General features: G+C 46.2%; 1 protein-coding gene across 1 annotated transcript in view; it reads right to left on the bottom strand.

The window, feature by feature from the left end:
- SNX29 (sorting nexin 29) overlaps positions 1–27,579 on the bottom strand; it is a gene marked incomplete at both ends in the record, with an annotated part of 539,882 nt that overhangs the window by 34,297 nt on the left and 478,006 nt on the right. The window contains 1 exon segment of the mRNA XM_079720019.1: positions 26,483–26,622. Coding sequence (XP_079576145.1) covers positions 26,483–26,622 — 140 coding nt within the window.

The raw sequence follows: 27,579 nt of genomic DNA, 5'->3' as shown, positions 1-27,579 counted from the left end.
GAAGACTTGACAGGGCCAGATGGAGACGTGGCCAAGGTATGAACTCGGGAGAGAGACCGGACCGTGGAGAGAGGTTTGGCAGTCCCTGGTAGGGCAGGGTGGTTAAAAAACGCATGACAGAGTGGTTACGACCTGGGACCCTGGAGTCACACACATCTGAGTCCGAGATGCTGTCCCCATTACTCACTATGGATGGATCCTTTGGCAAGTTTATTAGCCTCTCTGAGCCTCAGTTTATTCATCTGTAAAATGGGCCTAAATATGGAAACTGCCCTCAGAGGGAGTATTACAAAAATTAAGCAAGATAATTCAAGCAGACAGAGAGAATTCTGGCAGACAGAAAGTGCTCGATACATGCTATCCTAATTCCTAGTAACATTCCCCGGCACTGAGCATTCACTCCCTGACATAATACATGTTTACATAGCATACTCTTCTTTGCATGCACAACTATTCCATGATACTTTGGTGCAGAAAATGCAAAAGAAGGTGTCCAGATCTGGGGAAGATAGATTAATCTCACCCCACCCTGGGCCTCCCACCCAATGTGGCTATAAAGCCTGGAGAGAATGCACGAGGCAGCTATTCAAGGAGCCTGAAAAGTCATAGTAGCAGGTGGATGGGGGAAGGTGACCAGAATTTGATGAACCATTAAACCTTAAGTGAGTTCACCATTGTTAACCTCTGGAATCCTTCAGCCTGGACTCAAGGGAGCCGGACACCTGAGAGTGGGGAGGGTGTGGACAGAGAGCGCTCTGGGCAAGCCCTCTGGTTCTACTCAAGAGGCAGGAAAGGGGGTTCCTAATGGTCAGAAAGGGTAGGGGACACCCGTGTTTCTTTTCTTATTTTTTTATTTTTATTTTTGGCCGTGTTGGGTCTTGGTTGCTGCACACGGGCTTTCTCTAGTTGCGGTGAGCGGGGGCTACTCTTCGTTGCAGTGTGCGGGCTTCTCATTGCGGTGGCTTCTCTTGTTGCGGAGCACGGGCTCTAGGCGTGCAGGCTTCAGTAGTTGCGGCGCTCGAGCTCAGTAGTTGTGGCTTGCGGGCTCTAGAGCGCAGGCTCAATAGTTGCGGCGCACAGGCTTAGTTGCTCTACAGCATGTGGGATCTTCCCGGACCACGGATCAAACCCGTGTCCCCTGCACTGGGAGGCGGATTCTTAACCACTGTGCCACCAGGGAAGTCCCCCGTGTTTCTTTTCTCTCCTTTCTCTATGCTCTCATGCCTCAGTCTGGGCCTGAAGCACCTAGAACTCTGAGGGAGGGTGAGGTAAGATGAATAACAGTTCCCTAAAGATGTCCTGTATTAATCCCTGTTACTTTATATGACAAAAGGGTCTTTGCAGTTTAAGGCTTTGAGATGAGGAGATGATCCTGGATTATCTGGGTGGGCCCAGTGTGATCACGAGGTTCTCATAAGGAGACTGGAGGTCAGAGTCACAGAGCAGCTGATGGCAGCAGCGGCTGAGTGATGCAAGGAAGGTGCCACAGCATGGGCAGCTTCTAGAAGCTGGAAAATGCAAGCAAACAGATTCTGCCCTAGAACCTCCAGAAGAAACCAGCCCTGCTGATGTCTTGACTTCAGTCCTGTGTGACCTCTAGAACTCAAAGGCAATACACTCGAGCTGTCTTAAGTCACTAAGTTTGTGGTAGGTTTGTTACAGTGGACATAGGAAACTAATATGGGGGAAATATTCTTCAAATGAAAGAGCTGTGGTCCCACAAGGGCAGGACAAACCCTCAGTGCTTTTTCTCTCTCTGTCCCCCTGCACTTGGCCCTGACACGAATACAGTCATGGGAGGTATGTGAACCTTTACCCAATCCTCACACCTCATCCAAAAGTTAACTCGAAATGAATCGCAGATCTAAATATAAAATTATAAAACTTTTAGCAGAAAGCCTAGGAGAAAACCTTTGTGACCTTGGTTTAGGCAAAGAGTTCTTAGACGTGACACCAAAAGCATAACTTGCAATAGAAAAAATTAAGAAACCGAATTTCAGCAAAATTTAGAAGCTTTGTAAAGCAAAAAACACTTTTGAAAATGAGAAGACAAGCTACAGACGGGGAGAAAATGTTTGCAAATTACCTATCTGACAAAGAACTTGTATACAGAATATATAAAGAACCATCACAACTCAACATATCCAAAATATATAAAGAACTCATACAACTCAATATCAAAAAAAAAAACCTGATTAAAAAATGGGCAGAAGACCTGAATAGACATTTTTCCAAGGAAGACATACAGATGGCCAAGAGGCACATGGAAAGATGCTCAACATCACTACTCATTAGGGAAATGCAAATCAGAGCCACAATGAGACATCACCTCACAACTGTCAGAATGGCTATTGTCAAAAAACCCCACAAATAACAAATGTTGGTGAGGATGTGGAAAAAAGGGAACCCTCGTTCACTGTTGGTGGGAATGTAAATCAGTACAGCCACTGTGGAAAACAGTATGGAGGTTCCTCAAAAAATTAAAAATAGAACTACCATATGATCCAGCAATTCTACTTCTCAGTGTATATCAAGATGACAAAGACACTAATTCGAAAAGATATATGCACCTCAGTGTTCACTGCAGCATTATTTACAATAGCCAAGATATGGAAGCAAACTAAGTGTCCATCAACAGATGAATGGATAAGGAAGTTGTGGTATATACATACAATGGAATACTACTCAGCCATAAAAAAGAATGAAATTTTGCCATTTGTAACAACATGTATGAACCTGGAGGATATTATGCTAAGTGAAATAAGTCAGACAAAGACAAATACTATATGTTTTCACTTACATGTGGAATGTAAAAAATAAAGCAAACAAATGAACATAACAAAACAGAAACCGATTCACAGATACAGAGAACTAGTGGTTACCAGTGGGGAGAGGGGCCAGATACAGGAAGGGGATTGAGAGGTACAAACGACTAGGTCTAAAATAAATAAGATAGGGATTTCCCTGGTGGTGCATTGGTTAAGACTCTGTGCTCCCAATGCAGGGGGCCCAGGTTCGATCCCTTGTCAGGGAACTAGATCCCACATGCATGCCACAATTAAGGAGCCCACATGTCGCAACTAAGGAGACCACCTGCCGCAACTAAGACCTGGTGCAACCAAATAAATAAATAAATATAAAATAAATAAGATATAAGGATGCAATGTACAGTGCAGGGAATATAACCAATATTTTATAACAACTTTAACTGGAGCATAATCTATAAAAATAGCAAATCACTATGTTGTACGCCTGAAACTAATAAAACATTACAGCATGTAAATTATATAAATCAAATATACTTAAAAAAAAAACTCAACAGTAAAACAACAAACAACCCAATTTTTAAAAATGGGCACAAGACTTGAATAGATACGTCCCCAAAGAGGACACAGCAAAGAAACATACGCACATGAAGAGATACTCCATATCATTAGTCACTAGGGAAATGCCAAAGAAGACCATGACAAGATACCACGATGGAGCCTTTCAAATGGCTAAAATCAAAGCTGTGACAACACCAAACACTGACGAGGGTGCAGAGCATCTGACACTCTCACACACTGATTGTGGGAATGCACAATGGCACAGCTACTCGGAGACACAGTTTGGCAGTTTTTACATTTACCATGTAACACAGGCACCCCACTCTTAGGTATTACCCTAGAGAAATGAAAACTTAAGTTCACATAAAAAGCTACATACGAATGTCTATATTTGCTCCATTCAAAGTTGTTGACAAGTGGAAACAACACAAGTGTCTTTTGTGAACAGATAAACTATGGAATATCCATATGATGGAACACTACTCAGCAATAAAAAGGATCAGACAACTGATATACCTGCCAACCTGGGTGAATCTCAAAGGAGCTGTGCCAAGTGAGAGAATCCAGTCTCAAGAGCTTAGATACTATATGATTCCATTTAGATGACATTCTCGGAAAGACAAAACTAGTGATAAGAACAGAGCAGCGGATACAGCTACACGTGGAACAACTCCTACAGAACACCTACTGAACGCTGGCAGAAGACCCCAGACCTCCCAAAAGGCAAGAAACTCCCCACATACTTGGGTAGGGCAAAGTGGAGAGATTCCCGCACAGAGGATCGGTGCCGAGCGGCACTCACCAGCCCGAGAGGCTTGTCTGCTCGCCCGCCGGGGCGGGCGGCGCTGGAAGCTGAGGCTCGGGCTTCGGTCAGAGCGCAGGGAGAGGACTGGGGCTGGCGGCGAGAACTCAGCCTGAAGGGGGCTAATGTGCCACAGCTAGCCGGGAGGGAGTCCGGGAAAACTCTGGAGCTGCCGAAGAGGCAAGAGACTTTTTCTTCCCTCTTGGTTTCCTGGTGCGCGAGGAGAGGGGATTAAGAGCGCTGCTTAAAGGGGCTCCACAGACGGGCGCGAGTCGCGGCTGAAAGCGCGGAGCCCAGTGACGGGCGTGGGACGCTGGGGCTGCTGCTGCCGCCGCCAAGAAACCTGTGTGCGAGCGCAGGCCACTGTCCACACCGCCCTTCCGGGAGCCTGTGCAGCCCGCCACTGCCGGGGTCCCGGGATCCAGGGGCGGCTTCCCTGGGAGAACGCACGGCGCGCCTCGGGCTGGTGCAACGTCACGCCGACCTCTGCCGCTGCAGGCTCGCCCCGCACTCCGTGCCCCTCCCTCCCGCCCGGCCTGAGTGAGCCAGAGTCCCCGAAGAGGCTGCTCCTTTAACCCCATCCTGTCTGAGTGAAGAACAGACGCCCTCCGGCGACCTACACGCAGAGGCGGGGCCAAATCCAAAGCTGAGACCCAGGAGCTGTGAGAACAAAGAAGAGAAAGGGAAACCTCTCCCAGCAGCCTCAGAAGCAGCGGATTAAAGCTCCACAATCAACTTGATGTACCCTGGATCTGTGGAATACATGAATAGACAACAAATCATCCCAAATTGAGGAGCCAGGAGTCAGTGCTGTGCCTCTGAGGTGGGAGAGCCAACTTCAGGACACTGGTCCACAAGAGACCTCCCAGCTCCACATAATATCAAACGGCGAAAATCTTCCAGAGATCTCCATCTCAACACCAGCAACCAGCTTCACTCAACGACCAGCAAGCTACAGTGCTGGACACCCTATGCCAAACAACTAGCAAGACAGGAACACAACGCCACCCATTAGCAGAGAGGCTGCCTAAAATCATAAAAAGTCCGCAGACACCCCAAAACAAACCACCAGACGTGGACCTGCCCACCAGAAAGACAAGATCCAGCCTCATCCACCAGAACACAGGCACTAGTCCCCTCCACCAGGAAGCCTACACAACCCACTAAACCAACCCTAGCCACTGGGGACAGACACCAAAAACAACGGGAACTACAAACCTGCAGCCTGCAAAAAGGAGACCCCAAACACAGTAACATAAGCAAAATGAGAAGACAGAAGAACACACAGCAGGAGAAGGAGCAAGATAAAAACCCACCAGACCTAACAAATGAAGAGGTAATAGGCAGTCTACCTGAAAAAGAATTCAGAATAATGATGGTAAAGATGATCCAAGATTCTATTTCCAAGATCCAAAATCTTGGAAATAGAATAGACAAAATGCAAGAAACAGTTAACAAGGACCTAGAAGAACTAAAGATGAATCAAGCATCAATTAAAAACACAATAAATGAAATAAAAAATACTCTAGATGGGATCAATAGCAGAATAACTGAGGCAGAAGAACGGATAAGTGAGGTGGAAGATAAAATAGTGGAAATAACTGCTGCAGAGCAAAATAAACAAAAAAGAATGAAAAGAACAGAGGACAGTCTCAGAGACCTCTGGGACAACATTAAACGCACCAACATTCGAATTATAGGGGTTCCAGAAGAAGAGAAAAAGAAAGGGACTGAGAAAATATTTGAAGAGATTATAGTTGAAAACTTCCCTAATATGGGAAAGGAAATAGTTAATCAAGTCCAGGAGGCACAGAGAGTCCCATACAGAATAAATCCAAGGAGAAATACGCCAAGACACATATTAATCAAACTGTCAAAAATTAAACACAAAGAAATCATATTAAAAGCAGCAAGGCAAAAACAACAAATAACACACAAGGGAATCCCCATCAGGATAACAGCTGATCTCTCAGCAGAAACTCTACAAGCCAGAAGGGAGTGGCAGGACATAATTAAAGTGATGAAGGAGAAAAACCTGCAACCAAGATTACTCTACCCAGCAAGGATCTCATTCAGATTTGATGGAGAAATTAAAACCTTTACAGACAAGCAAAAACGAAGAGAATTCACCACCACCAAACCAGCTTTACAACAAATGCTAAAGGAACTTCTCTAGGCAAGAAACACAACAGAAGGAAAAGACCTACAATAACGAACCCAAAACAATTAAGAAAATGGGAATAGGAACATACATATTGATAATTACCTTAAATGTAAATGGACTAAATGCTCCCACCAAAAGACACAGATTGGCTGAATGGATACAAAAACAAGACCCATATATATGCTGTCTACAAGAGACCCACTTCAGACCTAGAGACACATACAGACTGAAAGTGAGGGGATGGAAAAAGATATTCCATGCAAATGGAAATCAAAAGAAAGTTGGAGTAGCAATTCTCATATCAGACAAAATAGACTTTAAAATAAAGACTACTAGAAGAGACAAAGAAGGACACTACATAATGATCAAGGGATCGATCCAAGAAGAAGATATAACAATTGTAAATATTTATGCACCCAACATAGGAGCACCTCAATACATAAGGCAAATACTAACAGCCATAAAAGGAGAAATCGACAGTAACACAATCATAGTAGGGGACTTTAACACCCCACTTTCACCAATGGACAGATCATCCAAAATGAAAATAAATAAGGAAACACAAGCTTTAAATGATACATTAAACAAGATGGACTTAATTGATATTTATAGGACATTCCATCCAAAAACAACAGAATACACATTCTTCTCAAGTGCTCATGGAACATTCTCCAGGATAGATCATATCTTGGGTCACAAATCAAGCCTTGGTAAATTTAAGAAAATTGAAATTGTATCAAGTACCTTTTCCGACCACAATGCTATGAGACTAGATATCAATTACAGGAAAAGAGCTGTAAAAAATACAAACACATGGAGGCTAAACAATACACTACTTAATAACGAAGTGATCACTGAAGAAATCAAAGAGGAAATTAAAAAATACCTAGAAACAAATGACAATGGAGACACGACGACCCAAAACCTATGGGATGCAGCAAAAGCAGTTCTAAGAGGGAAGTTTATAGCAATACAATCCCACCTTAAGAAACAGGAAACATCTCGAATAAACAACCTAACCTTGCACCTAAAGCAATTAGAGAAAGAAGAACAAAAACATCCCAAAGTTAGCAGAAGGAAAGAAATCATAAAAATCAGATCAGAAATAAATGAAAAAGAAATGAAGGAAACGATAGCAAAGATCAATAAAACTAAAAGCTGGTTCTTTGAGAAGATAAACAAAATTGATAAACCATTAGCCAGACTCATCAAGCAAAAAAGGGAGAAGACTCAAATCAATAGAATTAGAAATGAAAAAGGAGAAGTAACAACTGACACTGCAGAAATACAAAAGATCATGAGAGATTACTACAAGCAACTCTATGCCAATAAAATGGACAACCTGGAAGAAATGGACAAATTCTTAGAAATGCACAACCTGCCAAGACTGACTCAGGAAGAAATAGAAAATATGAACAGACCAATCACAAGCACTGAAATTGAAACTGTGATAAAAAATCTTCCAACAAACAAAAGCCCAGGACCAGATGGCTTCACAGGCGAATTCTATCAAGCATTTAGAGAAGAGCTAACACCTATCCTTCTCAAACTCTTCCAAAATATAGCAGAGGGAGGAACACTCCCAAACTCATTCTACGAGGCCACCATCACCTTGATACCAAAACCAGACAAGGATGTCACAAAGAAAGGAAACTACAGACCAATATCACTGATGAACATAGATGCAAAAATCCTCAACAAAATACTAGCAAACAGAATCCAACAGCACATTAAAAGGATCATACACCATGATCAAGTGGGGTTTACTCCAGGAATGCAAGGATTTTTCAATAAACGCAAATCAATCAACGTGATACACCATATTAACAAATTGAAGGAGAAAAACCATATGATCATCTCAATAGATGCAGAGAAAGCTTTCGACAAAATTCAACACCCATTTATGATAAAAACCCTGCAGAAAGTAGGCACAGAGGGAACTTTCCTCAACATAATAAAGGCCATATATGACAAACCCACAGCCAGCATCGTCCTCAATGGTGAAAAACTGAAACCATTTCCACTAAGATCAGGAACAAGACAAGGTTGCCCACTCTCACCACTCTTATTCAACATAGTTTTGGAAGTTTTAGCCACAGCAATCAGAGAAGAAAAGGAAATAAAAGGAATCCAAATCGGAAAAGAAGAAGTAAAGCTGTCACTGTTTGCAGATGACATGATACTATACATAGAGAATCTTAAAGATGCTACCAGAAAACTACTAGAACTAATCAATGAATTTGGTAAAGTAGCAGGATACAAAATTAATGCACAGAAATCTCTTGCATTCCTATATACTAATGATGAAAAATCTGAAAGTGAAATCAAGGAAACACTCCCATTTACCATTGCAACAAAAAGAATAAAATATCTAGGAATAAACCTACCTAAGGAGACAAAAGACCTGTATGCAGAAAATTATAAGACACTGATGAAAGAAATTAAAGATGATACAAATAGATGGAGAGATATACCATGTTCTTGGATTGGAAGAATCAACATTGTGAAAATGACTCTACTACCCAAAGCAATCTACAGATTCAATGAAATCCCTATCAAACTACCACTGGCATTTTTCACAGAACTAGAACAAAAAATTTCACAATTTGTATGGAAACACAAAAGACCCCAAATAGCCAAAGCAATCTTGAGAACGAAAAATGGAGCTGGAGGAATCAGGCTCCCTGACTTCAGACTATACTACAAAGCTACAGTAATCAAGACAGTATGGTACTGGCACAAAAACAGAAAGATAGATCAATGGAACAGGATAGAAAGCCCAGAGATAAACCCACGGACATATGGTCACCTTATCTTTGATAAAGGAGGCAGGAATGTACAGTGGAGAAGGGACAGTCTCTTCAATAAGTGGTGCTGGGAAAACTGGATAGGGACATGTAGAAGTATGAGATTAGATCACTCCCTAACACCATACACAAAAATAAGCTCAAAATGGATTAAAGACCTAAATGTAAGGCCAGACACTATCAAACTCTTAGAGGAAAACATAGGCAGAACACTCTATGACATAAATCACAGCAAGATCCTTCTGGACCCACCTCCTAGAGAAATGGAAATAAAGACAAAAATAAACACATGGGACCTAATGAAACTTCAAAGCTTTTGCACAGCAAAGGAAACCATAAACAAGACCAAAAGACAACCCTCAGAATGGGAGAAAATATTTGCAAATGAAGCAACTGACAAAGGATTAATCTCCAAAATTTATAAGCAGCTCATGCAGCTCAATAACAAAAAAACAAACAACCCAATCCAAAAATGGGCAGAAGACCTAAATAGACATTTCTCCAAAGAAGATATACAGACTGCCAACAAACACATGAAAGAATGCTCAACATCTTTACTCATTAGAGAAATGCAAATCAAAACTACAATGAGATATCATCTCACACCAGTCAGAATGGCCATCATCAAAAAATCTAGAAACAATAAATGCTGGAGAGGGTGTGGAAAAAAGGGAACACTCTTGCACTGTTGGTGGGAATGTGAATTGGTACAGCCACTATGGAGAACGGTATGGAGGTTCCTTAAAAAACTACAAATAGAACTACCATATGACCCAGCAATCCCACTACTGGGCATATACCCTGAGAAAACCGTAATTCAAAAAGAGACATGTACCAAAATGTTCATAGCAGCCCTATTTACAATAGCCCAGAGATGGAAACAACCTAAGTGTCCATCATCGGATGAATGGGTAAAGAAGATGTGGCACATATATACAATGGAATATTACTCAGCCATAAAAAGAAATGAAATTGAGCTATTTGTAATGAGGTGGATGGACCTAGAGTCTGTCATACAGAGTGAAGTAAGTCAGAAAGAGAAAGACAAATACTGTATGCTGACACATATATATGGAATTTAAGAAAAAAAAATGTCATGAAGAACATAGGGGTAAAACAGGAATAAAGACACAGACCTACTAGAGAATGGACTTGAGGATATGGGGAGTGGGAAGGGTAAGCTGTGACAAAGCGAAAGAGAGGCATGGACATATACACACTACCAAACGTAAGGTAGATAGCTAGTGGGAAGCAGCCGCATAGCACAGGGAGATCAGCTCGGTGCTTTGTGACCACCTGGAGGGGTGGGATAGGGAGGGTGGGAGGGAGGGAGACGCAAAAGGGAGGGGATATGGGAACATATGTATATGTATAACTGATTAAATTTGTTATAAAGCAAAAAAAAAATAAAAATAAAATTTGAATAGAAGGAAAAAAAAAAAAAAAGAACAGAGCAGCGGTGGCCAGGGCTTAGGGATGGGGGAGTGTGTGACCATAAAGGGACAGCAGAAGACAGCTTTTGGGGGGTGATGGAACTGTTCTTTATCCTGATTGTGATGGTGGCTACTCAAATCTATACATGTGTTAAAATTCATAGAACTGAATACAAAAAAAAAAAGTCAATTTTACTATATGCTGATTTTTGTTTTTTTTGTTTTTTTTGGCTGTGCCATGCCGCTTGCAGAATTTTAGTTCCCTGACCAGGGATTGAACCCAGGTCCCGGCAGTGAAAGCGCCAAGTCCTAACCACTGGACCACCAGGGAATTCCCTGTGTGCTGATTTTAAAAAGACGTTTTTTAAAAGAGTCAAGGCAGGCAGGACTCTGGTCAATATGTGGAAGATACTAACTTGGCCCTTGCCCAGAATGCAGTGGAATGACCCCACCCTGAGCCCCATTGTCGATTTATGGGCTCTTGGGGCTCTAATCACTGGTCTCCCTTCCATCTTCTTACTAGTTGAAATATTATTTGTCGTAGAACTTTACAGCTGTGTTTCCCCCACACCCTTTCACCTTCTACCAAGAACAAGTTATTCATCCGCAGTAGTTGAACAAATGGCCCCCATTATCTACCCTCTCTGGGTCTTGTCCTTTGCCCATGACTCTGCAGAGCTCTCCTGCTCTGACTCTGGTCTCTGCTGTGGACGTGCCTTGCCCAGCATGGGATGTTAGCAAACGTGACACAGTCAGAGCTTGGAAGGTGCTGCAGTGTTTGGGTTTTCCCTGTTCTCACTGTCTGCCATACATTCTCAGGCTGGGCCGCTGGTCCCAGCTGCCCCATTATTCCCAGTCAAGGCCATCCTGGACCAGCTGACAGCCAGCTGATCCCCCCAAACATGGAAGCAAATGTAGCCAAGATCAGCTGAGCCTCCTAGCCCATCACCTAATATGTAAGCAATATGTTATTATTATGGTACGCCACACCAAGGTGTCAAGGTTGTTTATTACACAGTATTAACGTGGCAGTAGGTAACTGATACATCACCCAATGAAATAACCATTCTCAGTTACCACTCAGAGATACCATTTGAAAAGTGCAAGGGGAAATGCAGAAAGCTGTGAAATTGTTTGACCCACTGAAAAGAAAGCTGTCACCGAGGTTGATTATAATGTAATTCTGTCTACAAAGAGCAGTCAACTTCTCGTGTGTTGTGGTCTCACCCCCTGATGTTAGAAAACTTTTATTACTATTATTATTATTTTTTACTAACACCAAACTGGATGGAGGTTATTGTGCCAAAAACAACTTAATCGGCTTCCCTTGCTCCAAACTGAATTTTCAGATGCTCCAATGTCTAAGAATAAAAGACATGAAGTAGGGCAAGCAATTGTAATAATCTCGAAGCTGCCAACTCAAATCATTTTGAGACTGAAGTGAGAGCCTGAACAAAGAAGTAAGTGAAATGTGACTGCAGCTAAAACAGCTCCCCTTGGAGAAGCTCCTAGTAGGTGATATTTCATGTAATCCTCTTAGCAAGGCAGCAAGTTCTGTGCTACTGGACCTGTTTTACAGATGGGGACACTGAGGCATAGAGAGGCCAAGGGCACAGGCCACTAGGTAGTGCAGTTGACACTGAACCCAGATCTGACTCCAAGTCTTGCTCTTTTTAAATATAAAAAACGTATATCTGTGTATAACTGAATCACTTTGCTGTACAGCAGAAATTGACACACATCGTAAATCAACTATACTTCAATTTAAAAAAATCTTGCTCTTTCAGCTAGATACCAAGCTGCTGCCTAAATTCTGTAAGAAATTAATAACAGAGCTCTGGCTTATCTGTTATCATGCTATCTATCCATCATACTGAATAGTTACTGGGGTGAACAGAAGGTCAGCTACTTTAGAGGAACCTGGCACTTTGCTGCCTGGTCACTGCACTCGGCAATTTAGGGCTTGGCCACGGGGCTGCCAACTTTACACTAACATGGTCACAGAGCCTCAGCCTCCCAGATCAACTTGACTGATATTTGGGGAGAAAGGGACCATGGCTGGGAGAGTCACAGAGAAATCTATACTGTCTCCCACACATCCTCAACGAGTGTGCTTGCTGTGTGTTCCTCTGGCCATCATGCCATGAAAATGCCATAGCTCCAAGGTCTGCCCTGATTCTAAGGAGCCAGAAATGAGCTGTGTATCCTCCTGCTAACAACAAAAGCAATCATTTTACTCCTGCAGCCGCAGCTAACCCCTTAAGTGCTTACTACGTGCCTGGTGTAAGTGCTTCAGCACTGTCTTGTCAAAGCTCTGAATCAGCCCTCTGAGGGAGGGCTTATTCTCAGTCCCGTTTTACAGATGGGGAAGTCAAGGCACAAAGCCCTTAAAGGGTCTGATCCGAGATTACCGAGCTAGTAAATAGCATGGCCTCGAGTGGAACCCAGGCCTGTATGACTGCATCTCTTTCTCTTAACAATGATGCTGTTAGCTTATACCTTTAATGTGGAAGTCATAAAACACACCGCATCCCAAACCCTGACAGAATGGCTTGCTTCCTGTCACATTAGTAATTTCTCAACCTGCCTTCCCAGAACAAGCTAGTGAGAAAAACATCCACAACTCTGTCACAGCAAGTTCTCATGTGTGAAAAATAAAAATAAAAACAAGGGATCCTGTTCTTACTCAGCCCGTGACCTGTTTTATCTTCTGAGTGATGCTCGCTAAGCCAGCAGATGGTGTGTGCAAAGGAGAGTGTTCCCAGGGCCCAAGCAGGACTTCGGTTCTCCTTTCTGGTCCAGTAAAAACATCCAGTATTAGATTCATGAAGAACAAGAAGGGACCGAGGCTCGTGAGCAAACCGGTTCAGAATGGGGAGGGAGGTGGAAAGTGTACGAGGAACAGGTATCTAAGGCAGCTTTTCTCAACGGGGTCAAAGCCCTCATGAGTTCCTGAACCCGCCTCAGCCCCATTTCCCTTCCTTTCTGCAACATTTACTTTGGCAGTTAATCCCAAAGAGGCGGAGAAGGGTAGGACCTTAGACACACCAAGCAGCGGCCCTACAACAGCTGTGCACAGTAAGAGGCCACGGTGGGGATAGGTTTAAACCAGTGGCCGTAGCCCATGCCAGAGACCCTCCAGAGGAGAGGCAAGTGGCCAAAGACAAGTGTGACACTTGACTGGGCTTCCTTTCCTAGGGGCGTGGAGGACCCACAATTAGAATCCTGAACTTGGAAATGGCCCATCAGAAGATACTTAGGAATGTTGTATCATGTGCTTAATTTTGACGTAATGGTGACACAGAGTGGAGGCTGCCAATCCATACAAATGCATCTTACACTCCCCAACCCACCGCCTCCAGCTGTGAGACTGTGGCAGGTCACGTCACTGTCAGAGGCTCAAGTTTCCTCCTCTGAATAAAAGGGAATGATAACACCAACCTCAGAGGGTAGATGTGGGGACTTAATGAAAGAACAGCTCCTTGCCCATTTCCTGGTGTATCCTTCTTACCTCTTTCTTGGCAATGGAACCACAAGGGTTTGCAGCTGGTTCTACAAGATCCAATGATATACCAGCTTCTGGGGCTGGATCAGGGTTTCTCAACCTTGGCACGACTGACCTTTGGGTCAGGTGGCTTTCTGTGGTGGGGGGCTGTCCTGCGCACTGTAGGATGTTGAGCGGCATCCCTGGCCTCCACCCACTAGGTTCTAGCCGCACTGCCACCCACAGTTGTGATAACCAAAAATGTCTGCATTCATGGCCAACTGTCCCTGGGGCTGGGGGAGAAGGTAATCATGCCCCTAGTTGAGAACCATGAAGTCAGAGGCACAGGAGACCCAACAGGGGTTAGAAGGGCAGGAGCGGTGAGTGAGAAAGATGAGCAACACGAACAAACTCGTAATAAAATGTCCTCCAACAGTTGCTCTGCACAAAACCCCTGCAGGTAAACTGTCCTCAAGAACAGAATTTGTTCCTTGAACTTAACAGGTGAGATTATCAGACTTCCTTTTCGACCCTAACAACCTGTGACCAATTCCCTGGACTAGACACAACTGTCCTCCAAGGACCCACGTTCCTCTTACTAAGACGAAAACCACATACTTACTGGCTGCGTTCTTTTTACAGGTAAATAAGCACGGCCTATGGTTACACAAAGATGACAAGAAACAAAAGAACCACCCTAGAGAAGACGTGGGAGACTCAGGCGGGCACTTGGCCCGGAGGAGCAGAACATCTGGCTGGTCAAGGGCCTCTCTCTGGGAACACGGTACCTTCCATACAGAGGGAGAGGGCAGGACAGATGGGCTGCATGCACTTGGATGCTGAGCTGGCGTCTCCTGCCCGTGGCCTGTTCTGGTGGAGCCATCACTTATCAGGCCTCGGTCAGAACCTCAGTCCTGAGTGCCTGGGGTCAGAGCTACCCTGGCAGATATCTTGTCATCATTGTCCTCTGGAACTGAGTGGATTACTGCCTGCTTCTGCCCTGCATTTCTTCAGGTGTTAAACAGATTCATCTAATGCAGGCCCTTTGGGCTCTAGAAGGCGTGTGATATCCAGTGGGCCACATGCAGCCCACAGCTGTTGTGTTTGGCCCACAGACAAACTAGTTGCCAACTAATTTAAAAGTCAGATTTTGTATCAAGAGATGGGTTTCTGCCATCTCTTGGAAAATTCACAGATTGGCAACCTGCAGTCTCACGTGATGATAATCAACTAGGCTGAGTAGTGGTCGACTCTTAGATGGGGTCTCTGAGCTCCACTCCACACCCCTCCCTATTGTCACAGCTCACTGGCTTTATTCACTTACATGACCTGCCTGGACCCTATAGCCATCTGAGTTTGCCATGGTCCTCCAGTCAAGAGGGATACATTTGGGGTACTTGTCTGCTCTGTTGACCCTGGATGCTGGGAAGGTGCCAAACCCAGATAAGCAAGATGCTGAAAGATCACAGAAATAAGTCAGAAGGCAGCCTCCCACCGGGGCCTATCTGTCCCATTTAGGGTGCCAGTCCTGGTGGTGAGGTGCCTCCTTTCCCAATAATCACCTGATTAATAATGCAGGTAAGAGGTGGAAGCTAAGAGACAATGACAAAGGCTGAAATGGAAAAAAAGACTTGTGCAATTTATCCAAGTCTGTTCATGGTCCCCCTCTGAGCTGGGGGTGAGACATCAGTGCTTTGCCCCCATAGAACGCAAACAAAGCACCAACACATCAAAAAAGGAGTCAGAGAATCTGTAATCCCAGCTGACCTCTATCTGATGTGAGTTATTCCAGGACCCCTAAAGTGTCATGGTTCCTGAAAGGGGGGCCAGGTACCAGCCCCGAAGTCACCAGAGCTGACTCCCCAGGTGGAAGCTTTGACCTGTGCAAAGTGCTCCACATCAGAGTAAACTGCCCCATCCTGCGAGACAAGGCCAACGGTCCTTCAGGACCTCGGACAGCTGCCAGGTCCCCAGTGGGTCCCTGCAGGGCGAGGCCTGCCTGTGGAAGGCACACATTTCTAAGCAGGGCTGTGGAGCTGACCCGCCCCCCACCAGGAGGCCCGACAGGCAGCTGAGGCTCGAGCAGGCGCTTCCCCCTGCCGCCCTCGATGACTTGTTCTCGGTGGCAGGGATGCCACCACAGTTGTGCTGCGCCACCTGCTCCATGCTCCTCAGCCAACTTGGCAGCGGGGAAGGAGGACAGCTTGCTATTCTTACTGCTCTGGGACTAGGTGTTAATTCGGCAGCTCTTTCACGCAGAGGAAGCCTTCTTTGGGAAACGTTCTCTCCCCTCGCCACCCTGACCCAGCTTTCTCCAAGTTTCCGCCTCCCCGCCCCTCTGCTGTGCTGGCTCCTGGCCTACTCTGTCCCAGCTTCCACCCTGTCACCTCCTCCTGTTTCTCCGAGAGCCCTTCCCCACCTGTGACACCCATTCCCCAGGTCATATTAGGAAACTGTCTCCCAAGGAGTGTTTCCAAAATCCTGAAGGCCGTGACTCTTTGGGATTGGAGAGCAGAAGTCAGAATTCCTGGGTGTTTTCTCGGAAATTCCCCAGATCATAAGTTATTCTTAAAATAGTCCCAACATTCTTCATACTATTTATTCATTATTGTGGAACTCTAACATGATCTGCTTAATAAATAAGAAATATTAAGTTCAGTGGTATTTCACAAAGAATCGTAGCCTAGAGCAAATATTCAAATGCTGGGAAATGCTAGCGAACACTTATTGGGTCATGTTCGGATAATAATGCAACGTGCGAATCTCCTGCGTTGAAATTGCCGATTTAAGGACTTTTTGTGCTTCCAAAACATATTTCTTGGAATGCCACTCACAGCAGTATACTATGTACATAAACTTATTAGTATTTATTTTATTTGCAAGAATGTTTCATTGTTTGCAGCAGACAGAGCCGTGAACACAATACGTATGACATGGCATCAGCTAAAGGCAAGGCTAAGTAAGCAGATCATGACTGTTCCCCTCCTACGAGCTCCTGTCCTGGTTCCTGGAACCACTGACCTTTGCCTTCAACTCCATGTGTGACACTTCCTGCTCTTGCTTTTACCTCATCAGCGTGGATTCCTTCAAACCAGGGATTGTTACACTTTAATTTTCACAGGAGAATGACAATACTTTTTCTGACTGATTTTTCTTGAGACCTGGAAAAACTTAAGTTTCCTGAGAAACGCAGTCAGGATTCACGCCTGATGCCAAGCCACAGGCTGCAAGCCTAGGAGACGCTCACCTCTCTCTCCTGCCTTCAGGACCCCCCAGAGAGCGGTTTCTAAATCCAACACCTCATGTTCACCTCGCCTGCTCCCAAACCAGTTTCCCCTCTGTCCCCTTTGCCCAGATATTTAGCCTCAAAATCTTGGCATCGTCTGGTTCAGGCCCTCCCACCCTTTCTCTCGACTCTTATGAAAGCACCCTGCCCCATCTCCCCACCACTCTCAGTCCCCCGCTCCCAGCTGCCAGTGGGATCCTCCTAAAGCACGGACCTGAGCTCAGAGACCTGCGAGGGCTCCCTTCCCGGAGACCAAGATGGTATTGGTTTCCAAGACCTTCCACCCCCAGCTCCCAGCCCTGCTTTTCCAGGGCGTCCTGGCCACAAGGGCGGCGCTTGCTCTCCGCCAGTGGAGGACAGAGGCCCCCCGAGCTTTGCAGCTGTTCTGGACAGAACATCTCCCCCTTCATGCCTAACAAAATGGTGATGAGTATCAAACTGGTACGAGAGGGTAGGGGTTAGTGATATCTGTCAAAATTTAAACATGCACCTGCCCCCTGAGCCAGAACCGCTTCTAAAAATAAACTCTACAGACCTACCTGCCAAACTGTACATCTAGTGCATCTATTTGAAACATCCCTGGCAATACTGTTTGAGGGAGAAAAATCTGGAAACCTCCTAAGTGTTCAGATGGAGAGATGGTGAAATAAATTATGAAACAGCCACTGCAGCGAGTACTCTGTAGCTTTCGAAGGGAATGAGCCAGCTTTATTAAATTAAAAAGGCAAACTACAGAGGGCTGAGTAGAGCCTGGCTTTGGCTTACATAAGTATTGACGATTTCTGCAAAGTTACATAAGAAACTTGACAGCGATCACAGGGGTGGGGGGCACGATGCACAGCAGAGTGGGGTGTGATGTTTACTTCTCCTTCTTATATCTTTCTGTTGCATTTCAGGTTTTTTTTTTTTAATACCATGATTTTATCACTTCCTCCAAAACGTCTGCTCCCCAGACTCTCCTTTTCCCGTGCTCCCTTTCTGCTGGTAGAAAATAGTTACACACATACAGAGCTTACTATATGCGAGGCGCTATTCTACAAGCTTGACATGCACGCGCTCGTGGAACCCTCTCGGCAGCCCCAGGAAGGGATGCTGGCAACATCTCCACTGTACAGAGGAAGACTCTGAGGCATGGGAGGGCTTAAGTTAGTTGCTTGAGGTCACACAGCTAGTCCATAGCAGAGCTGGGCTACAAACAGGGCAGTATGACACCTGTCTAGGCACTCTGCAAATTCCTAGTGAATGAAAACAGGAATGAGGGAAAGAAATGCTGCCATGGAATAATAACACGACCCACACACCTGCTGACCCTGAGGGCTGGGGCGCTGTCTTAGTCATATGTACAGACCTTAGTCATATGTGTAATAATACCCCCACCAACCTCCCCACTACCCCAGGGGCCTACACGGAGTAGGTGCTCAGGAGACATTTGTTGACTTGAATACAGGGCTGTCTGTATGGAATAACTTGGTGCATCTCTATATCTGCCTGGTCTGTCAGGACCCCGGGTGTGTCATAATTATCTTCTCTCACTCCCGACAGCCAGTCCTCAAATATGTCCAGGGTCCAATCACCCTGGCCAAGCCACCACCCTTCTCCTGCTGGGCCCTACAAAAGCCTCCCCACGCGGTCCCCCCGATTCCATTCTCTACCCCCATATCCAGAGTGTGGTTTTAAAAACATAAACCAGGTTATGCCACATTTCTGCTCCAAACCCTTCAGTTTGGAGTAAATCCCAAAGTCACTGTTACAGCCTCCGAGGCCCTATGTGATACGGCCCTGGTGACGTTTCCAGCCTCATTCCCCTGTTCTCTCTGTTCTGGCCAAACTGGCCTTATCTGACACACCAAGCTTGCTCCTGCTTCAGGGCCTTTGCACTTACTGTTCCCTCTCTCTGAACACCCTTCCCCCAGAAATTCACAAGGTCTTCCCTCAGAGACGTCTTTCCCGACCATTTGGTGGAAACACTGCCCATGCGACTGTGACTCTCTAACCTCTAACTATGCATTACTTTTCTGCAAAGACCTTCTTGTTTAGCAGTGTATTATATGTTTATTTTCCATTTCCCCAACTCCATAAAGGTGGTTTATCCTCTTTTTTCTGTTTTGTTCTCTGTTACATCCCCAGTGCTTGTTGAGTCCTTAGTAGGTGCTCAATAAACACTGACTGGATGAAAGAGGTGTTTGCTGAACACAAGCCCCTTTGACAGAGGTTTTCCATGTATCCGCTCAGCAGCGTTTCTGCCCTGGAGATGTTCCAGGCTCCCCGACTTTTTCCGAGACTTGTAAAAGCTGCATGATCGTCCTCCTCTCCCTCCTCTTTGTAGAGCTGATCTCTCCCCATTTCACCACCAAACAGAAAAGAAATGGCAGGAGTAGAATATAATTACTGTGACTGGTGGGATGCATAGTGGGTAGGGAGGCCATCTCCGTATCAGAGAAGAGTAGCTGTCGCCCTGGTCATTTTCAGAAAGAGTGATTCATTCTGATCTCTGTGGGTGGGAGCCCTGAGGACGTGGAGGACCAGTACCCTGGGGACTGCACTTTCTCTGCATCCCTTAACACGGCCCCTGAAATAGCCAGGCCAGCAGACGGTGGTGATTAAGTGCCATTTTACATATCATTTCTCCAGGCGACAAGGTGGCAGGTCTCCCTGGGGAGGGGCCTCCGGGTAACGAGCTTCTGAGGAGTGGGCATCCTCCTGCAGGGGAGGCCTGGCCCCTAGAGGGGAGCGCTGCCATCTAGGCCCGGCTGAGCTCTTGGGCTCCCAGAAAAGCCAGAGCCTAGCTGTCGCACCCAGTTTCCCTGGGGCAGGCCCTGAGTCACTCCATCTAGATGAGAGATCCCCACAGGGGAAGGAGGAAGGGAAAGACTGACTTTCAGAATAATTCATGTTATAAGTCAGCATTTCATGAGCACCTACTATGTGCCCTGTATCTCAGGGAAGCACAGTGGACTCTTGCCCTAGCCTGCCACTTACTCTCACAAGGACCTTAAGCAACCCACTTAAATTTCCTGGCATGCCAGTTTTTCACCTGTAGACACGGATGGATGGATGGATAGATGGATGGATGGATGGATGGATGGATGGATGGATGGAGAGACAGATGGAGAAATGTCTGTAGGGTTTTTGTGGGGCTTCTCTCCTGGTCTTTCTCACGAGTCTCGTTATCAACGGCCACTGACACAGAGAAGCTGCTGTGTCCCGCTGTCACACAGAATCCTCACCTAACATCCCAGCAGAACAGTGATGTCAAATACTTATCTTCCCATTTTACACATAAGGAAACTAAGACTCAGAAAGGCTGGATCCTTGCCCGAGATCACCCTCCTCCTTCGTGGCAGAGGTAGTGTGCAACAGCACTGACTCCCAAACCCCCACGCATTCCATTTGGACACCAGGGGTCTCAGACTCATTTGCCTTCGAGGGCCAGGAAGCTGAGGTACGTCAGCGAAGCAGGTCCAGGGGCAACATGAGAGGGAGCGGCGGGTGAGGCGCCAGCTGGGGCACACTCCTCCCATCAACAGTCACTCACATTGGTGTTTTATTTTAAAACACAGCCCACACCTAACCAGTCTGCCAGTCTGGCCACACAACTGAGATTTTTTGGAACAGGATCTGCACCCCTTTCTGGCCGCTGGACACGGCAGACTATTTTGGAACCTGAAGGTGTGGATCAGCCACAAAAGCAATGTGAGTCTAGGGTGCTAGGAAGGAACCATGTGACTCCTGTGAGTGTCCCTGGCAAAGCAGAGTGCCCGCTGGGGTCCACGTGATCCTGGTGTTACCCAGGCTGAAGCGTCTCAACCCCACGCCAAAGCCCCACTCGCTGGGAGAACATGGCAGCTCCTATTTCAGCAAAAATATATTTAACAGCTTTGAGAGTAAATATGGCAGCAGATGGGGGTGGGGAGTGGGGAAAACATCGACTGTGTTTTCTGCTGAGAATCCGGTGGAGAATTTGTGCTGTGACCTACATTACTCTGGCTTCCACCCCCGGAACTTTTCCTCTCCCCTCACGGAACGGCAGAACACGATGCATTTCCCAAGGATGAATGACTCTGCAGAACAACGTTTTAATAACGTGCTAAATGACAGCACCACAAATCACTTAAGTCTTCACCGATCTGCAGTCCAGTTCCGCAGAATGAATTCTTGGAATCCTGGTCTCCCTTCGATAATGCACCTTCAAAGGAGCACCTGACATTTCCCTAAGTAACTGCTTACATCTGCCATGTGTCACATCTTGGGGTTCGCCTTTCCCTCCAACATGCCAGGAGGGTGCAAACAACACGGGGCCCCCAAAGGAAGAGGGCATTAGGGGGTGTTGTCTGCTCACTAGTTTGGGGGCAGGTTCTGGTCCCCACGTGGGCCAGACATACACAGGGTTCAAAATGGAAAAGAAATGGCCCACTTCCTACTGTCCTACTTTCTAATTCAGACTGCTGCTGGCATTAGCAAGGAAGGCAATGGGTGGCAGAGAGATCTGGAGAAAAAAATTGAACCTGCTGATTCTTCAACTCTCAGATTTGTGCAGATGGCAGAATCCTTGGAAGTCATGCTGCCCCTTGCAGAACACAGTGAAATACTGACACACTAAAAAGGAAAGAGGAAATGGAAAAGTGTGTGTAAAAGCAGGTGCCATGGAATACTGGACTCCAGGCTGCATGAGCCTGAAGGTTTTAAGGGTTTTGGTGAAGAAAAATGAGCAAATTCTACCCACTAGGTTTAATCCCCTGTACACCTTCCGTCTCCCGCCCCATATGGGAAAGGCACCACCTTGATTGACGCTCAGCAGTGGATGAGCTTGTTGAACACACTTTGGAGCACAGAGTGTGAGCAATGCATCATGGGTGCCTCACAGTCAAAGCCTATATTGCTGAGCAGCAGGTAAGAGCCAGCACCACAAACTCAAGTGTCTCCTGGGGCCAGGCAGGTAATACAAGTGACTATGGGAGAAAAACAGCCAAACACTAACGGCAAATGGCAGGGAAGGCTCGGCTCAGTATCCAGGAGGCAGCAGAGTGGTGGGCTCAGTGGGGAGAGGGCAGCACTGTCTGACTGTAGCCAAGTGTGGTCCAGTGGGAATGCAGGTGGGTATGTGTCTGCTCTGGCTGCCATAACAAAATACCACGGACCGGGTGGCTTCAGCAGCAGAAATAACTGTGACAGTTATTTCTCACAGTTCTGGAGGCTGGGAAGTCCATGATCCAGGTGCCAGCAGATTCAGTTCTGGGTGAAGGCTCTCCTCTTGGCTTGCAGATGGCTGCTTTTTCACTGTGACCTCATGTGGCAGAGGAGAGAACTCTGGTGTCTCTTCCTCTTCTTCTACGGGCACTAATCCCATCACGGGGCCCCACCCTTATAACCTCATCTAACCCTAATCACCTCCCAAAGGCCCCATCTCCAAATGCCACCACACTGCAGATTAGGACTTCAACATATGAATTTGGGGGGCACAAACATTCAGTCCATAATAGGGTGTGACCAATTCTGAGTTTTCCAGAGAAGCCTGATATGATTTTTTAAAAAATATGATACCTTCTAATTTTTTGATGTTGGCAACACTTTAAGAAAAAGTAATAACATGGACCTAGAGATTTCCCTACGAAGTGAAGTAAGTCAGACAGCAAAAGACAAATATCATATGATATCACTTGCATGCAGAATCTGAAAAAATGATACAAATGAACTTAGTTACAAAACAGAAACAGACTCACAGACTTAGAAAACAAACTTATGGTTACCAAAGGGGAAAGGTGAAGCAGGGGATAAGTTAGGAGTCCATGATTAACAGATACACACTACTATATATAAAATAGATACTAAAAAAAGAAAAAAAAACAACAACAAATAACAAAACCCCACTGGAACAGTCAAATAAAAGAGGTTGGAGGGTCAGGCTCCATCCACAGGCTGCGGGTTTGTCACCCATGTCCTCAAGCCATGGGCTCTGGCACCAAACAGCCTGGGCCCCCCATGTGCTGGTAGGTAACCATGGGGTCACAAGGTAACCTCTCTGGCCTCATTTTCCTTGTCAGTGTTTGGTGGAACCTTATGAAATTGCCCTTTCATTGGCAACTCTGTAAGACTCCATGTAATAAAATGAAGATATGGTGTCCACCTAATTAACAGGCTCTCAGGAAGACTGGATGAGGTGAAACCTACAGCCAGAGCTTATAGTAAATGCTCAATAAGCGAGGGGAGGAAGCAGGGCAAGGCCATCCTTAGTCAACAAGTCCACTCATGTTCAGTAGCTGAAAGGGATCCTCAGGGCCCTGAATCAGCATTTGAAAGACCTGAGGAAATCTGTCAAGATTATAATAATCACACTTTGGGGAGTTTATTTCCTTAGTTGAGAGAGATTTTTTTTTTTTTTTTTTTTTTTGCAGTACACAGGCCTCTCACTGTTGTGGCCTCTCCTGTTGTGGAGCACAGGCTCCGGACACGCAGGCTCAGCGGCCATGGCTCACGGGCCCAGTCACTCCGCGGCATGTGGGATCCTCCCGGACCGGGGCACGAACCCGTGTCCCCTGCATTGGCAGGCGACTCTCAACCACTGCGCCACTAGGGAAGCCTGAGAGAGATGTTTTTTTAAATAGGAATCTCTCAGGGTGAGATTCTGAGCTGAGATACCAGACCTGCTGTTTTCTGGGGCCGCACAGACAGGAAATTATCACATGGAGGCTCACCAGCATGGACAAACTGGGCTGCAGCTCACCTTCCATCACCCCCAAATGAAACAATCTGCAAGCTCCAACCTGTAATCCCATCTCACTCAAAAAAGACAGAGGAGGAGAGGGCAGCTAACTGTGGAACTGCAAGGAAAGCCGAAGGGCAAGCTGTTTAATTTCAGCTGGGGTCGAGACCGATGTTGGGTCCGGAGTCTCGTGTCAATATTGTGCCCCTTGCCACAATCTCCTACCAAAATGCTTTGGGCTTTTTAAAGCCCATGAAATTGAACCTCACATTCCCTCTGCTAATTAGGCACAAAGCTTTCTCTCTCAGCTCTCATCAGTGGCAACCAGAGTGGCTGGGACTGCACAACACGCCGAGACACTTGAGTTAAAGTGCAATTGTCACAATTCGGCAGGCTGATGTTTGGTGCACTCTCCACCAGAGCTGCCCGGACCACCTGCCCTGGCAGTAGGGGCACCAGCTCTCCCGTACGAGGCAGCCTTGTCTTCTCACGCGTGAAGTGGGCAACCTTTCTTAGCGCTGGGGTCTCAGGACTACCTCTCGGATTCAATTTTCATCAGGAAATTTGGCCCAAACACACCTGACTCAGTGAGAGGTTGATTTCCAACACTCATCACAGGCCAGGGGGCTGCCTTTAAAAGATGAAAAGGGGACCTCCTCTCATGAACTATAGTGGCATTTTCAAAACAGCAAGATCAAGGCCCTAGCATCACAAATAACTGAGTAAAAGAAAAATTCAGTTTTCCATATGGTATATTCTGTCTGGGGGGGGGAAAGGCATCTTTTTATCACAGACAGCACCGTACAATTGTATCTTCTCTTAAAGGCCCTGAAACAATTAGAAAGACATAAGCAAGTGGCTTGGCTGCAATTTCAAAGCCCTAAGCAGGTAAGAGGGGCAGCCATGCCGATGTCTGTCTGGTTGGAAGTTCAACCTGGAAATTCTGGCAAGTGTGATGCCAAAGGCACACCCTTCCCCCCACAGACAGACACAGAAATAAGCCCCGGCTTGAGTCATAGCATCACCGTTAGGACAAAACAGATCCCCAAACCCTCAGCACACCACTTTAAAGAGCTGTGGGGAAAGGAGACTCTTGCTTCATCCCAGCAAATCAGTGTTTTTCAAGTGACAAGTCCCAACCCACTTTCAGAGGCCCACAGGTTAGCTATATGGATTCTTATATCTATCATTTCCACTATGATGATAACGTTTTAGAAATAATATACAGTTGACCGTTGGACAACATGGGTATGAGTTACACAGGTCCACTTACACACAGATAGTTTTCAATAAATATATTGGAAAAATTTTTGGAGATTTGCAACAATTTGAAAAAACTCGCAGATAAACTGCATAGCCTAGAAATATTGAAAAAATTAAGCAAAAGCTAGGTATGTCACGAATGCATAAAATACAATGTAGAGATACAAACAACATACAAAATATATGTTAAGTGACTGCTTATGTCATTGGTAAGGTCAGCAGTTGGCTCTAAGTATTTAAGTTTTGAGGGAGTCAAAAGTTATACACAGATTTTCGACTACCTGGGGGGGTTGGCACCTCTAACCCCTGTATTGTTCAAGGGTCGAGTGTAATTATATTCTCTGGCATCTGAAGACTTTATAAAAACTAAGGATGCTTCATCACTTGGGTTCCCTGAACCCAAGGGTGTAAATGGCACGGTGTGATGAGAGACTTATGAGAACAGAGGGGACTGATCATTGATAAAGTAGTGACACCAGAGAGGCCCACCTGCCCCCAAGGTGAGGCCCAAACACATGTTTCCCAGCGACGTGACCCAAGGAGAGTCATGGCGGGGGAGGTGTGGTCAGCACGCGGACCACTGGGGCGGTACACGGCACGCGGCGAGCTCAGGAGAAGCTGCTGCACACCGTCGTGAGCAAAGATTTGGTTTCAGAAAAAGTAGCATTCGCTCTGTTAACTGCTGATTCTGAATTGCAATGATTTTGTTAAGTGCTTAACATGTAAACTTCTTTAATTTTCTTTTTTTTTTTTACTTTTATAAGACATATAAGAACAAGGAATTTATACCTAGTTTTAAGTTGGTTCATACTTAGGTCATATTAATATGAAAGTAATCTAAGTCTGCAGCAGTGGGAGTCTGCGAGAAGTTTCCTTGAGTTCACTGCCCACATGCTGAAGAAAGCCTGACAGAGACCACTTTGGCTCTGGAACACCCGTGAGCTGCAAGCTTTCCTTTGATCAAAATGTACCACAGTATAAAACCACAGAGCCCTGCGTTTTTCGTGAGCCTCAAATCAACAATGCTCACTTGCGGGCTCATTCTCTCGTGAGCCCTTTAAACTCCCAGACGCCTTGACCCAAGTCTCCCCATCAGCACCTTGCAGGCTCTGGGGCACAGCCGGGTCCTGGGGTGTCCAGGACGCAGACACATGCAACCGCAGGAGAGAGAAGGGAGGAGGTGTGGGGCGGAGCACGTGAATGTGGCTGGTACTCACATAAAGAAGGGCATCAGCTGGACCAGGGTCTCTTTCTGGGGGCTGGCGGCAAACTCCGGGACCACCTGGATGACTTTGTTCATGACGTTGCGCAGGTAGTTCTGGAGCTGCTTCCTGCGTTCCTCCACAAACTTGGCGTCCTGGGAAGACGGACAGACAGGTGTGCTCAGCTATGCTTTCCTCACCCGCCCGGAGATGGACGACCCGGAGAACACGTAACCATCAATCATCACCACCCAGAGTGAGCGCAAGTGGTGCCTCAGGCTTTACACGTGTGATCACGTTTAATAATGGGAGATGCTCGTGACAGTATTATTGTGAAGTGGGGAAGGCAGGTCCACGAAACTTCCTACAGTGTGTTCCCAGGAATGAATGAAATCTCAGCACCTGCACCGTGCCGAGTATGGTGCTGGGACCCGGGACAGACCATAAGCACACAGGGTCACTGCTGTGGCCCTGGTGGAGGTCACGGGGTCAGTGGGGGAGACACCAGTAAATCCAGTGACTACACAGGTCAGCATATAACCATTCATCACACTCAATGCCACCCTCCAGACAGGATGCTTAATTTTGCCTTTATGGGAATTTTCTGAAATATGAATCAGTTGCCACTATTTAAGAAAGACTTCATTAATAAACAAATTCCATTTTCTCTGAAAAACTAGGAGAGGTAGCAGCAGAGTCCCACCCCCAGGGCTACTCTGGGCCGGGGCTGCTCGGTGCACCCCAAGGCAGGCACAGGGCCCCAGATCCGCACTCAGGGCCCTCCTGACTCACACCGCCACCCACCCCTGTGTCTGCCTGACCCTCATAGGCAGGGCCAGCTCCTAGGTGTGTGCTCTGGGCAGTCCCTTAGGGTCAGAAGTCGACCTATGTGGTGATCTGCTGTCCTCATGTTGAAACTCAATAATTCTGGCACGAGGGACCTGACATCTGCCTGCTGCCCTGGGACCCACAGAGCCTGGAGCCTGTCCTGCTCATGTGCAGCTGCACTGGGGGCCTGGCTTAGAACCAGGAAACCAGGGCCAGTGTGGGGCAGGAAAGGCTTTCTCTGAGGAAGTGATGCTCCTTCCAGACTGAAGGCTGAGCGGGGTGAA

Source organism: Hyperoodon ampullatus (genome assembly GCF_949752795.1).
Source record: "Hyperoodon ampullatus genome assembly, chromosome: 14".
In the NCBI taxonomy this organism is placed as follows: Eukaryota; Metazoa; Chordata; class Mammalia; order Artiodactyla; family Ziphiidae; genus Hyperoodon; species Hyperoodon ampullatus.
This window is presented reverse-complemented; position numbering and strand designations above follow the sequence as displayed.